Genomic DNA, 14965 nt, shown 5'->3' on the forward strand with positions numbered 1-14965 from the left:
TCGATTACATTAAAAAAATTACCTCCACTGATATTCATTAAAGCAGGAAGGTAGCTCAGCATTCATGCTATCCTAACTGCAACTTACTCAAAACAAATGACAAATGATTCCTCAGTAGTTTACTTGTCAAGTGATTAAGGTGTCACAGTTGGTTAACTTGGCTAATTAAAGGTGTGGAAGTGACTCAAGCAGGATGATGTCTTATTTTGGCGTTTCCTGGGAGATTGTGTGAAGGAGGGAGGAGTTCCCATCTTTTGGAAAGTGGAAACACTTTTTCACTCCCTCCCTCTGCTCCGCCTAAAGCTCCTCAAGACTTTATCTATGTAGGCAACTCAACCTCAGTGGTCTTTAAGCACCATAACCTGTAAGACTGAGAGTGATCAGGGCAGGACTAATACACTTGGCTAAATAACAAATAAGAACAGTGGTAATCAGAGTTGGTAAAAGTAGGTAAAATGACTGGGAACCCATTTTTTCATATAGGCCTGTGTGAGGATCAGTGACGGATGCAATAAAAAACAGCACATATTTTTAGTTGGTCTTTCTACAAGAAGCAACATTGTCCCCCAGAAGTTTGCAGTTGCTGATTTTGAAGTGGATCGGTTGCTTTGAAGGGATTAGCACTCCTAGTCCTCTCCCACGGCTCTGCACACGGTCATGGGGCAGAGGGGGGTTCCTGCTGGGCCCAAAGGCTATCTCTGTTTTCCTACAACCCACAGAGGATTGTCATGGATGCCCAACATTTCAATTTATCAATTCTTTTTTTCACAATGTAAAATATATTAACAATCAGCTGTATGAGGCCAACACTCAACTCTATATGTTCAGCTGTGCATTGACTACTAGCTCTGATTTAAGTGTCGACACAAATAAGCCTTAAAGCCCACACAGATTGACTATTTGACCACTGAATATTAAGAGTGCTGTAATATTTATTAGTCTATTAATGTCTATGTAATGTGTAATTTTTTCTAATGAAAGTTTCACAGTCACAGACAGTGCTACAGAGGTTATCATAACAAAGCTAAACAAAGGAGTCTGTAGAGTGTGTTTCTAACCAAAATAATGAGTAGATTATGAAACTGAGGCGTCTTGAACAACTTTATTTCTCTCAAATGATATGGTACAAAACACAGCTGATGAAAAAAGTATTGTCAAATGTGTCAGTACAAAGGTGACTTCAGACAAGCAATTAACATTCACACTCATGTCCACTGCATATGAAAGATGAGGCTTCACTTATTACTTGAGAAAACTCACCATCTTCCACTGTGCTGCACTGGTTTGAAGTAATTGTGTGACTAAAGTTGGAAAATGAAAATTACAAATACAGGCATTCAGAGACCAGAATTCCCTTTTAAGCAAGGTCTCCCAGGTGTTGTACAATCTTTTCAGTGTTATAATGGTGAACCCAAACCAATGTTTATGTCCATACATACAACTCTCACAAAGTGGATTTATAAAGTGCAATATATTGTCCACAAATAGATCAAATGGACTGTGAGCAGTGAGTCTACGATGTCCAGCAAATCTGTAACAGTCATGAAATGACAGAAAACCAGTGAAAGATGAGAGATAACATGTAATAATAAGAGTCCACTTTTTACAACAGTTGGCAAGAAATTATGCTCAGTATTAAAAGTGGAAAGGCCTGCCACTCACATGAATTCAACCACAAAAATCTCAGAATCTACCTCAAGTTAAATTAACATCTTTATTATTCAAAATAAACTTCACATAATTAATAAATATATAAATTACAATGTCCCACCACAGAGTGTAATACATACACGTATTGGTAAGGAATTGAAGAAGGCAACCTGTGAAAGAGAGAGGGAGAGAGAGAGAATGAGAGAGGGTGGGAGGGAGAGAGGGAGGGAGAGAGGGAGGGAGAGAGGGGGGGAGGAAGGGGAGAGAGAGAGGGAGAGAGAGAGTGGGATGGAGAGAGGGAGGGAGAGAGGGAGGGAGGGGGAAGGAGAGAGGGAGGGAGGGAGAGCGAGAAATTGTCAGTACATTTGTCTTTATTAAATTACATGAAAAAAATCATTTTAATTGTTTAAAGCGGTCACGTTTACCGATTTAAGCTACTAAACTGTAACTTAGTAGATTAAAAAAAGTGCACTCATTGACATTTTTAGCTGTTTTATTTTGAGACTCTCTTAGACAGGTCAAAGTGAATAAACTGTCTAACTTTTCATGTTCTTTGGACAGACTGCAGAAAAAAGAAGAAAGAGAAAAAAAAATTGCTTCCACATCTGTCTCCCACACAAGAAAGGGAGCACGGGAAAGAGAGAGAAGGAGCAGGAAAGATAGAAAGAGAGAGAAATGAGAGAAGAGAGAGAAATGCTCGGGGCTACTGGGTACTTGAGCTGCTGTAATGGTGTCTCGTATGAGAAAACATCTGTGAATTTCCTCAGTGATCTACAACAAAGTCTAACTCAGAGCAGTCACTCAGCAAGCCTTTGAAGTCGCTGCCTGACAGAAAGCTGCCATTGTACTCAGCCTCCAATGTGCTGCAGCCCAACTCTGCACTCCCTGGTCTCTAACATTTTCCCCTGAAATCTGATACGGCTGCCTCTCTTCATGCTGCCAGGCAAAAGCAAAGGCTGCATGTTTAAAGGCCGAGCCCAGGCAGTGCGCAGACAGGCCGGGGGTCACAAGAGGAGGGAGAGGTCAACATTCAAACAGCGGCCCCAGCTCCGTGTGTGGCAACTTGGCCGTGGGCTGCTGGGGGCTGTCAGTGCAGGGTAATTGCTGAGGTCACATTCTGTTATTCTGCCTTCCTTAGGTTGTTCAGTTCTGAGTTACGCAAAACAGCAGCAGAACATGCGATTTTCAAATCTTTACATGTTATTTTTAGAATGATATTTAAATGCTGGTGCTATGGATCTCTGTCCTTGGGAAAAAGTGAGACTGACTTTGTTGCTGAATTAAATGTTTCATTTGGAATTCATAGTTTCTTCTAATTACTATTCACATTGTACATAAAAACTCACTTCAAGGACTCCCTACACTTTTAATACAAAACTATGCTAAATTGCTTTCTTTCAAATGAAAAATGAAATTACTCGTTGATACTCATTTTAGACCAAAATGAACTGCATAACAAAGTGACATATCAAACCCATGTATAAAAATATGAAAGAAAAGAAATCTGTTCTACTAGAAAGCCAAGGTTCAACACAACAGCTCTTTTCAATAGGCTTTTTGATACATTATACCTCTTAGACCCAACCACCCACCATGCTTTATGAACTTCATGTCTGCAAAAGCAAAAATGCTCAAATACACAATTGATCTTTACTTTTAACACACTGAATGCTAGACTTCTTATTCAGTAATTACTATGAGACTAACATGAAGAACTGAATTGTGGGCTTGCGTTTTACTGCAAAGTGTGGAAGAGAAGGCCACAAACTAACATGGGGGTAAAATGTAACACAGATGCTTTATATAGTTAAATAGGTTCCTGTAGAACCTCTTTTTAGTTATGTTCATGTATTCCCATAGCAATGTCATCTTTGAATTTTGACAGCAATCAGTCAGATATTTCTAAAGATTTGTGCGGAAGACTGCTTTTGTATCACAAAATGAACTTTTTCATCCTAAGTTTTTTTTCAGTTACTGAGTTGTTACTGTAATACAGTATTGTTTTAAAGCACGTAAACAACTCGCAGTGAGAGCTAGCCAGAACAAAGTACAGCCATTACACGGTCTGGTTAGTTTTACCACAGTAATAAAAGAAATGCATATTGCTTCTTATAAACTCAAAACAGTAACTTTTTGGGAGTTTTTCAAAAGTGTATTCCTCTTTGACTCAAAGCTTCATTTCACTCATTGTAATGCTAAATTTGTGCCCCCACTACTATTGGCTAAACTGTTTGCAGATGTTTAGTATTTTTTTACATTTAAGTTTACGTTTTGTAGAAAACATGAATAGCCTGCTTTTACAAAACTTTAATTTTGATCAAATATTTTGAAAAATATAATGGAAAAACTAAAATGTGTTAAGTTATGCACCAATCTCCAATACTAGTGCTTCTCCTAGAGATTTAGGAAGTTGACCATCACCCAAAAACTTTTACAATAAAGAAGCAGATTAATTTTTGATGAGTTATATCATCCACGCACTCTTGAAGACAACGAGCACAGAGAGAAGGTGCAGTGTGGAGCCGGATACAGCAGTCATGCAGGAGAGAGAGTTTGGAGGTGAATCTGGAGAGCTGGGTGTGTAGCTGGAGGAGTTTCTATCGGCTGCTCCTCCTGACTGTGAGGGACAGATTTGTCGCTTTGCCTCCCTGAATCTAAACAGGGCCTGAGCCGTCCTTGCTGCGCACACCCACCCCGCATTTACTCAATGGCAGCTGCTCACTCCATCTGGGAGGGCTTCAGCTAGGCCAAACAAAACAGGTTACACCTTTGGCCATGCCAAGTCCTGTAGCCTCCTTCAGTCCGTACAAACAACAGGGGCTAATCGCAATTTCACGCTCTGATTTTCTCCAGAGCTCCCTCCAACCCCCGCAGGCACAGAAATGTTAAATAAGCTCATTTTCAGAGGAGACGGGGTACATGCTCACCCATATGGTCATACAGCTTGGTACAGTAAAGTGGTGCTCTACTTCAACCTCAGACCAACAAGGCACCAAGAGCCTCTATTGCGTTTATATTCTCAGACACATCTCAGACATGACTGACATAGAGGGTATCCAGTTCAGCTAATCTCAAGCTGTGTTGCAGCATCAACTCCGTAATCACTTAGCTATTCCTTAAGAGAAGTGGAGTAGTGTTTGGGGCATAGCCCACACAAACTCTTCAGGGGTCTTACTTTTTATCCCTTTTTGTATTCGCTCAGTGGTCATGCAAATGTGGGTAATTCAGTGGTACATAGAAAGCCCTCAACAAATTGCAGGTGTTAGGAAGCCGAAACAAAGGCCACTACAACCCCTAATGGCATCTCCCATCATTAGCAACTCTTTGATGTGCATACTCCACACTCTCTTTTATCTCCTTCCCCTTCTCTCTCTCTTTCTTTCTCTCTTCATTAATGCAGTCTATAGGGAGGGTACTTTGACACAGAGCCCCCCCTGCACATCTGACATCTGTTTGGCTGTTACGCCTGTCCCTCACTCAGGCATCAATCATTACACAAGGTTAAGAGCATCACAGCCTTAATCTGCCGATATCCTAAACTACCTGTTCGTTCAGCGCCAAAGAGAGACAGCAGGGACGCACTGCTAAGATGACTCGCGCTCAAGCTTGCGCTTTAATTCAAAGCTTTTGCGTACCTCTGTGATTATACTGCATGGTGTTTGCACGGAGCTTTGTAGAGAACGTTTAACAGCAACTCCACACATGTATGTATGTGTGCGTGTGTATGTGTGTGCGTGTGCGTATCAATAGCAGGTTACCTGCTTTACATCTCAGCAGGTCTGAAAGAGAAGCTTTAGAAACACTGCTATTCAAACTCTCTCTTTGAACTCTGGAGGATATAGAGGCAGGACAATGCAAGTCTATTTGTGTTCATCCTTTGAAGTCTGCCCTCACTATTAATATGAGACAGAGTATCCTGTCTGACAATAAATACTTTTCTACCTTCCACTGAAGGATTATGCCTCTGAAATATCTGAAAGGTGGTGCTGCTTTTGGTGCAACGTAGAAAAAGAGAAGAAACACAGTTTAGAACAAACAGCTAAAATGGAAGGAATAACTTCAGTGGTGCACAACATGAACCACATTAAAAGAATCTGTCTGCAGCTCCAGATGCGCACAGCTCTTTAATGAGAAGAAAACAAAGGGCAATCATGCTTTTATGGAGAGGTATTAAAGTAAGCAGGTGCAAGACCTACTCAGTTTACTTAATTCGGGCCTTTATAGCAAGATTCAGGCCTGCAAAGCTATACAATCACTTCTTGCTAGAGGAACATAAGGCAATTTTGCCTGACACTGTAAAGGTACGATGGTGCATGAAGTGGTCTTATGGTCTACATTATGAGTTATATAAAGTAGTGTCATGCTCAACTAATTTGCAAGTCTGTGATTGCTTTTCTAGGGTAGTGGTTACCCAGGACCCATGGCAACAAGAGGAGGAAATTAGTGAAAGAAAAACTCCACCAAGGCACGGCACTTCAGTGGTTTTTCACTGAGACAAAAAAAAAACTTGAGAGCTTTTTCCAAATTGATTTCCATGCCAAAGCAGGGCCAAAATAATCTGGGGAGCAAGATCTCCGTTAACGGATTCCATGTAGTTTAAAGAGACACTCGCGGCTGTTGGAGTGACCTATTTCAGACCGAGTGCTTCTGAGGGATGAGATGTTCTCAGACAGGGAATAATGCACAAGGAATATTCTAATTACCTCTCGATCCAGAGAGACCAGAGCAACACTGGACACAGTGGGCAGCAATTATAATTGGGGCTTCAGAAATGCATGCGAGCACATGCGCGCGCACACACACACACGCACACAGAATACTACACTGTTTTACTAGAAGCACTATAGTGTTGTGCAATTATTTCAGTGTCAAGGTTTTGATCTTGAATCCTGTCATTTTGTTTAAATAAAGATATTCATTAGGAACTGAGATGGAAAAAGGAGAAACTAATTAGCACAATTATTGTGGAAGGTGTTACACAAATGGCTGTTGGTCACTCTTTAACAAACATTTGTTTAATTCAGAAGCAAATTAACATAACAATTAGGTCAAGTTTACTGCACCATTAACAGAAGATGACAACATCTGAACAAATGTTACCTTTATAGCACTACTAAACTTTTATAGCACAAATGAGACTTCACTCTCAAACTGTATAGCTGGCAAACCTTTCTATGAAGGGAGAATAGCATGAGAGAGAGACAGCAAAGAGAGCGAGAGCATAAGCGCACTCTCAGTCCCATCACCCTTCCTATAAAGATCAAAATCTTTGCCTGGGCCCTGGGGTGTCAACAAAAGGAGATGAAGTAAATGATATGCAAATTGAAAAAACAGCGCCACAAATCTACATGCCAACACAGCTTTGCCCTACACATCTGAACAGGAAAAAAAACACATGTTTCTGCTGATTTTTCACAGAACACTTTCTTTCTTCTTCTCTTCCCACTACCACCATAGCACCGTTTCATCAGGGGAGGTGTCTGCATACAGCTGATGATGAAGGAGGAAGTTTTTGGATTTTTTGAAATGTGCCACAATCATAACAGCCTTATCTCTGCTTAGGAGCTTTCTGTGTGCCTCTCTCTTGCAGAGGGGGATCAAGAGAAAGGAAGCTGGTTATCTGACTCCTCAAGGAGGCCATGATTTAATGATTTTATCGTTATTAGTTTTTGATAAGCTACATTTAATGAAAGAAGAATATCAGAAATCTAAATTACAGAATAGACATTGTAAGTCGTCCTGAACTTTCTAAGTGGATGGGAGGCTTTGAAATGGAGATATGGGCCGACTCGATAAGGGCACGCACATACAGTCCCAGAGGGAAGCATGGGAGGTCCTCTCACTGTGAAGCTCCTGCTCTCTGCTCTACATTCACTGCTTCTCTCTGCTATGGTCATTAAGACTGTCCCATACGGCCCAAAAAAAACAACCTTACTGTTAAAGTGACCACAAAAAATGTCTTTGCAGTTTTCTGTATAGGTCTGTGTGTCTCCACTAGTGTGCAAGGAAGAAGTATAGCATAGTTAATGTATTAAAATTGTGCACATACTGCATGTAAATCCTGGTGAAAAGGTTTTGCCGATTTTCCGAGTTAAAATAAGTTAACACGACCTCTACAGGGAGCTCCTTTGAATAAGGTATTCTTCTACTTTATTACGATGATTTATATTCACTTATATTATATTCACTGCTAACTAAGATAACATATTATCATTTCAGTCAGTCTACCATTCACTGTCTGTCTGTGTATCGGCATGAAAAAAGAATGAGAAAACAAAGCTGGAAACAGAGTCATGTTAAAGCCAATTCCTCTGGACTCTGATGACTCTGTAACAAAAACATCTCTGATGTTCTTCATGAGTCTGGAATCCCCCTGCACCACAGGACACATACTAAATCTCCTATCAAATGTGCATTGTCATTAACTTCTCTGTTTATTTCTTCAACATCTGTACCATTTGTCATGTATATCAAAGCAAAATGCGTTTGTTGTCCTACCAACTCAAAAAACTGCAAGCACACACACACACACACACAGACAGACAGAGAGAGAGAGAGAGAGAGAGAGAGAGACAGAGAGAGAGAGCAACAGTCAGAGTTTAATTTGTTCTGTTCCAGGCTCTAGTGTGTTGGTCTTCACTGTAGTAGAGTAAAACTGTTCCTACATGAAGCAGCTGATATGGCTGTTGGGCTGACTAAGCACTCTAATAGAAAAAAAATGGCATGCTTTTTTTTTTTTGGTTGAAGCACTTTAATTCTGTCTGAACACAAACTACTAAACAAAATCAGCATAGTGCTGGGGAGAAAGGATTATATATATATGCATACATATACATATTATATGTCATATATGTCATATATGATTTTATATATATATATATATATATATATATATATATATATATATATATACACATATGCATATATACACACTATACATGAGCCACAACATTAAGACCACCTTCTTGTTTCTACACTTGATCAGTTTCATTCACCATACCTTGTAGTTCTACAGTTACAGACTGCAGCCCATCTGTTTCTAACATACTTTGTTAGCCCCCTTTCACCCTGTTCTTCATTGGTCAAGAGCCCCCACAGGACCACCACAGAGCAGGTATTATTTGGGTGGTGGATCGAATGACTGCAGCAATGCAGCAACACTAACATGGTGGTGTGTTAGTGTGTGTTGTGCTTGTCTGAGCGGATCAGACACAACAGTGCTGCTGGAGTTTTCAAACTCACTGTCTACTATATTAGGACAATGGCCACAGAACGCTGTTGGCCGGATATTTTTGGTTGTTGGAGTATCTCAGTCCAGCAGTGACACTGAGATGTTTAAAAGCTCCAACCCTAAAGCCCTGCTGTGTCTATTCCACTTGCACCAGCACAACACACACTACCACATTGTCACCATATCGGTGTCAGTGCAGTACTAAGAATAATCTACTACTAAAATAATACCTGCTCCATGGTGGTCTTGTGGGGGTTCTGCCCATTGAAGAACAGGGTAAAAGGGGGCTAACAAAGTAGGCAGAGAAACAGATGCACTACAGTCTGTAATTGTTGAACTACAAAGTGCATCTATATGGTAAGAGGAGCTGATAGAACAGACAACAGATGTAAAGAAAGGAAGTGGTTCATATACATATACGACGGCCTTTGGACAGGCCAAGAAGGCTAATAGGAGCTGATGTATTTGGTTGATACAGAATAAAATGTCTGTTTATTCATACTGTATATTAAGCACTTCCAGATGTTTCTGAAATAATGTCAAATATGTTATTTCTTCACATTCTGTTGATAATTTTAGTTAAGTTTGGAATGTTTGCTTCACTCTAACATAAAAAGGTTTTGGTTTTTTATCTAATTCTAACATAAAAAATGTTCTGTTGTTTATTCACCTGTAACCAAAACTTTTGGTTGTGGTTGTTTATCTTATTCTAACAATATAGGTTGGTTTCCTGGTCTTGGACTAGACTGCAGTACCATGGGTGACTCACCACTGGAAATTCATTTTAGCACAGGATTAAGGTTAATCAAGATCTGTAAAACTGGCCTAAGAGTCTTCTGATGGTAATCTAATTCTAATATTAAGATTTTCCTGATTGCTAGTTAGTACCATAGGTAAGATTATTTCCAATAATTAAATTATTAAATAGATAAATAGATTTAACAGATAAACATTTAATTACAAAAGTAATTAGCTGAGTTAAATATTTTAAATTACTAAATCACTTAATGTGATTAGTAAATTCATCACTTCAGTTGACTGCGTTGCATTCCATGAACTGAAAAGGAAATGACCAGTGATCTAATAATAGTGCATGTACAGAACAGCAGAAGAAAGAGTGGGGTGTATGTGTGTGTGTGGTGTGTGTGAGTGAGTGAGTGAGTGAGTGAGTGAGTGAGTGAGTGAGTGAGTGAGTGAGTGAGTGAGTGAGAGAGAGAGGGAGAGAAACAGACAGAGAGAGAGAGAGAGAGAGAGGGAGAGTTGTGTGAACCCCTCACCTGCTGTGAGTTCAGCTGAGGCTCAGACTGACTGTGTGCTGTGCTCTCAGCTCTGACTGACCAACGCTCCTCTGGACAGTGGTGAAGCTGGAGCAGGACCAGGACGAGGGGGAGGAGGAGGTGGAGAGGATGAGAAATCTTCCTCAGGGATAGACTCCACAGCGGACAGCAATTTGTAATACTCATCCTCTCCATCAAGGAGTTTGATCTGCCTGAGATTAGAAATTTCAGCAAAAGAAATACAGAAAAGCATGAAAAAGGAAAAAAGAAGGAAAAAGAGGGTAATGGAAGAGACGAAGGGAAAGGATGAAAAGGAGAAAAGTAAGGTTTAGTTGAGAAAGGCATAGTAAGATGGTACAGGAGAGAAGGGAGTTAAAGAGAAACAAAACAAGGAAGATAAGGGTTAGATGGCTCTCTCACAGGAACGTTACTTTTTATTTTCCTCTGGGGAGAAAGAGCGAGTAAATGTTAATCCTTTAAATGGAAGCACTGATAGCCAGCAAGAAAATGTGTGTGTGTGTGGATGAGAGTGAGAGCAAGAGAGAGCGAGAGAGCGAGAGAGCGAGAGAGAGAGAGAGAGAGAGAGAGAGAGAGAGCGAGAGAGCGAGAGAGAGAGAGAGCGAGAGAGAGAGAGCGAGAGAGCGAGTGAGAGAGAGAGAGAGAGAGAGAGAGAGAGAGAGAGAGAGAGAGAGAGAGAGAGAGCGAGAGCAAGAGAGAGAGCGAGAGAGAGAGAGAGAGAGAGAGAGAGAGAGAGAGCACGACAGAGCAGCCTTAATACTCATCCAGTTAAACCAACCTGGCACACTGAAACAGGCTTTAGTTCAGAGATAGAGAGAGGAAGAGTGAAGGAGAGAAAGAGAGAAGGGTCACATACTGTATCTCGCAATTAGAATTTGCATTCATGTACAGTTTTTCTTCCGTCCCAAGAATAATAGAAAAGCGAGAGCTATTTAAAAGCCTCTTATTTTGAGCTCTGAATTTACATTAGCAGAAAACAAAATCCGTCTCTGGATCCCTCACTTCCACAAAGGGCCTGTTCTGTTTAGATATGGGGGTGAGGAGAAAGTAGGAAAGGCAGCTATTTACCCAAGTTTTCTGGGCTTCCTCTTGCTCCCCTGGTAATCTAGAGTTCTCTGTAGAGAGAGCACACACACAAATGCGCGCACGCACACACACACACACACACACACACACACACACACACACACACACACAAGCATGGAGTCAGAGAGTCAGAAAAGACGAGCAAACGAACTAACGCGAGAGAGAATCATTAATTTTTAATTCAAAGTGATTTTGTGTTGAATGCGAGCAGATGCTGATAATATCAGAAGTCACAGCATAATTTTTTTTGATCAAAGAGGGCTGGGGTGAGCCTGATGAAGCATGCATCTTGCTCGGCTTTGATAAACCACATCAATTATTCACCGTGAAGGCAGACATCCTCACATGAAAGCAACAGATAAAGAGCAGAAGCCCATGCTGGAGACAACAGACGAGGAGCGTGGGGGTGGGGGTGGTGGGGGGAGGCCGGGGCGGCTCGGGGGTCTGGCACAGGTACCTTTAATTGTATTATCATCTGGAAACAAAGTCGGACAAAGGGCTTTATTCGGGCTTTGAACTCACATTGAGCTGGTTGTAGTAAAGACTGTCCTCCGGGCTGTTCAGGAGCTTGGGCTGCTGGCCTCGACGCCGAGGGGCACGCTGCAGCACCTTCACTGCTGGACCTGAAGGAGAAACACACACACGCACAGAGATCAGCGACACACTGCCGAGAGTGACACGTCTCCCACTGCGCTCCCCCTCAGAAATCGCATTAAAACAGCATTGCAACAACAGCAGACAAACACAACATTAATGCACAACATGTTCACACATACACACATCCCAGCACACAGCCAAACCACTTTTATGAAGCCCATTGTAGAGCAAGACATTCGAACGACTCACTTCATACACTGGCTGTCTAAAAGTACTTCTCTAACAATGTTTTTGTAATAATCGTTGTAATACACATTTTAAAAAATTAAGGCAAACAGAAAATTAACAACTATAAATGTTTTTCATCAAGTCTTCATGTAGTCCATTTTGTCACATGAAGCTGAAGACCACTAGTCAGGCCATCATTTCCAAGGGATGACAGTTCAATGATTGCATGAAAAAATTACAAATTAACTTAACACCTTGGCCAGCTTTTCTTTTAGGTTTCAAAAAGTCATTTTGTCAAGGACAGGCTAGAATTTGCTGTCAGAAAGCTAACACATGCATATTCAGTTTTTGCAGATGTACTACAAATAGTTTAGTGTGTTTAGGAGAACTTCATGATTTTTACAGTGACTCACGGCCCAATTACAGGCATGTTGATCGGGATAAATTTAGTCAAGTTGAAAAAACATAAACGTGCAAAATTGCTGCTGTACTGCGGCCTTTAAAATTATGTAATTACATAAACATAAATTTCTCTTTTTTAAAGTGAAAGAAATATGTCATAACAGGGGTTACATGAAGCTGTCTCATGTGGCTCCTGGGCTAGTAGCTTGAGATCCCTTATCTAAAGACACAGCTACCCACATATCCTTTGCCATTAAGCATAAGTTCTCCATTTTTTTCAAGAGATATTCCTGAGGAGATTAGACCTAAGATAATGAAGAGGGGAAGTCAAAAGAAAAAATCAGAAAAAACTACAAAAACTAGAGTTCAAAAAATGACCTAAAAGATATAAAGAAAACCAGCTAGGCCACCAAAACTCTCACCATTAGATAAACAGTATTTAAAGCTTTCATCTTTGAGACTTCCAGTCTTGGTTGTGGTCTGAAAAGAATCTACACGTGTTTTGCTTCATCCATCCATTGTGAGAAGACAACTCAAGACTATAAGCTTGAAAGGAAGTGTAGTTGTCAAGAATCATCAGTGAATCTATTCAGCTGTCGAGGCTTCTGCTTAATTTTTTCTGATGCTAAAAAAATAAACACCTTTTACATAATGGCAGTTTAAAGTGGAAATTAAATAAATGAAGTGTGATCTCTGACTTTTACACATTACTTTATAGATATCAGGGTAATACTTTTTGACTGCTTGTGTATATTGAAAGCAGTGGAACTAAAACATAGTAAAACTAAAATTAAGCACAACTCACAATCCCACAATACAAAACACAGAGCAGGGTTACAACACACCTTCAAACACTGTCCAAAAAACTATGTAAAACCTATAAGTATTTTGGTTATTGTTCATCTACTAGTATTTCAGAAGATATACTGTGTAGCAATTATCGCCAAACTGAAGGCTAAACACATATTGCTGACCTTGACTATCAAAGGCACCGAAACATTCCATACAGTGTAATATTAATAGCACTTTTTCTATCCACAGTCCTGTTTAAACAATATTCACTGTGCACATTTGCCAAGATCTATTCAAACATGCAGCATGCACTTATTACAACATGTCTATGATTCTATGATCTGACAGTTGAGAATTCTGTGGGTTTACAATTATTGCAGATCAAATAACTTGTCAGCGAAGCTGTGAAACTCGCTCCCCATCTCATGTTCACTTTTAACACTTCTGATCCACAAAAGCAGCCAGCTAAAAATCCGGGACACCTTTACAAGGAAGCATGTATATTTAATGCCTGTTCCTGTTTCATCTCAGAGCCTACGCTTCAGCACAGACAGGCCTCTTCTGCTCATCATCTTTCCGGATCCTTCCGCCAAAGCACTGTTCAGTAACTCATAGTTACAGCGGAACTCGACGGAGTGCTAACTTTGAAAAGGCATCGTCACATCTCAATCCTGCTTATACTTCAAAGGTAGGAGGTTTCTCTCTCTCTCTCTCTCTGACTTTTTTCAGTGTAATTTCACTCTACATGGATTTTACTTACTCATGTTCTAGAGGAGTGGGAAGAGAGTTATGTATCCATATTCATGCAGTTATAATGGCTGGCCTGCATGTAATCAGGGCAATGATTTGAACCAGAGCATAATTAAGCAAATGTTCTACAACTCTTTCAGTCAAGTTTTCTAAAAGTTGAAAGCTTACAGTGTGTAGGCTGTGAATACGAGAGGAAACTCTAAACTTACCTTAAATACTAGGGGGGTAACAATGCACATGAAATGGCATGCATTATGGTTTTTGCACCATGCCAATATAGTTTCCATGGCGAAGTACTGCAGCAACTGGTGAAACAATAATTCTTTTCTTTTCAATAATTCTATTTAGGTCTTCACAGAAGGCGCAATGTTTTCTGGGAGCTAGAGAAAACTAAAATTTTTGAATTTAAGATTTTTTTTATCATTATCATATAATACTTTGTAAGTATTATGAGAGAATGGGAGATAAAATTGCAGACTTCTGCACCTGTACTAAAGTGATGTCAGTAGTGGGATATGGCCACACATCTGTAATTTTAGTTAATTTTTTAATACATTATATTTCCAAACGTATTCAATCACCCAACTAAATCATTGAATTCAGGTGTTCCAATCACTTCCACAACCACAGGTGTATAAAAACCAAGCACCTAGGCATGCAGACTTCTTCTACAAACATTTGTGAAAGAATGGGTCGCTCTCAGGAGCTCAGTGAATTCCAGCGTCACATAGGATGATAGGCTATCACGTGTGCAGTCATGAAATTTTATCATTACTAAATATTACACAGTCAACAGTCAGCGATATAACAAAGTGGAAGCGATTGGGAATGACAGCAACTCAGGCACAAAGTGGTAGGCCAGTGGGTGCTGAGGCACACAGTGCACAGAAGTTGCCAACTTTCTGTAATTGTTACAGACCTCCCAACTTCATGT

The 14965-nt window shown here is 40.3% G+C and overlaps 1 protein-coding gene across 1 annotated transcript in view; it reads right to left on the reverse strand.

Moving 5' to 3' along the window:
* Positions 1-1087: 1087 nt before the first annotated feature.
* The window catches only part of myo3b (myosin IIIB), a 75712-nt gene continuing 61834 nt past the window's right edge, over positions 1088-14965 (reverse strand). Inside the window, exons 25-30 of the mRNA XM_037539610.1 lie at positions 11785-11885; positions 11245-11291; positions 10955-10972; positions 10159-10370; positions 1791-1820; positions 1088-1531 (exon numbers count right to left, since the gene is read on the reverse strand). Of these exons, the coding sequence (XP_037395507.1) occupies positions 10205-10370; positions 10955-10972; positions 11245-11291; positions 11785-11885 (332 nt within the window). The 3' untranslated portion in view covers positions 1088-1531; positions 1791-1820; positions 10159-10204. The remainder of the gene's footprint in view (positions 1532-1790; positions 1821-10158; positions 10371-10954; positions 10973-11244; positions 11292-11784; positions 11886-14965) is intronic.

This window comes from Pygocentrus nattereri, chromosome 6 (assembly GCF_015220715.1).
Source record: "Pygocentrus nattereri isolate fPygNat1 chromosome 6, fPygNat1.pri, whole genome shotgun sequence".
NCBI lineage: Eukaryota > Metazoa > Chordata > Actinopteri > Characiformes > Serrasalmidae > Pygocentrus > Pygocentrus nattereri.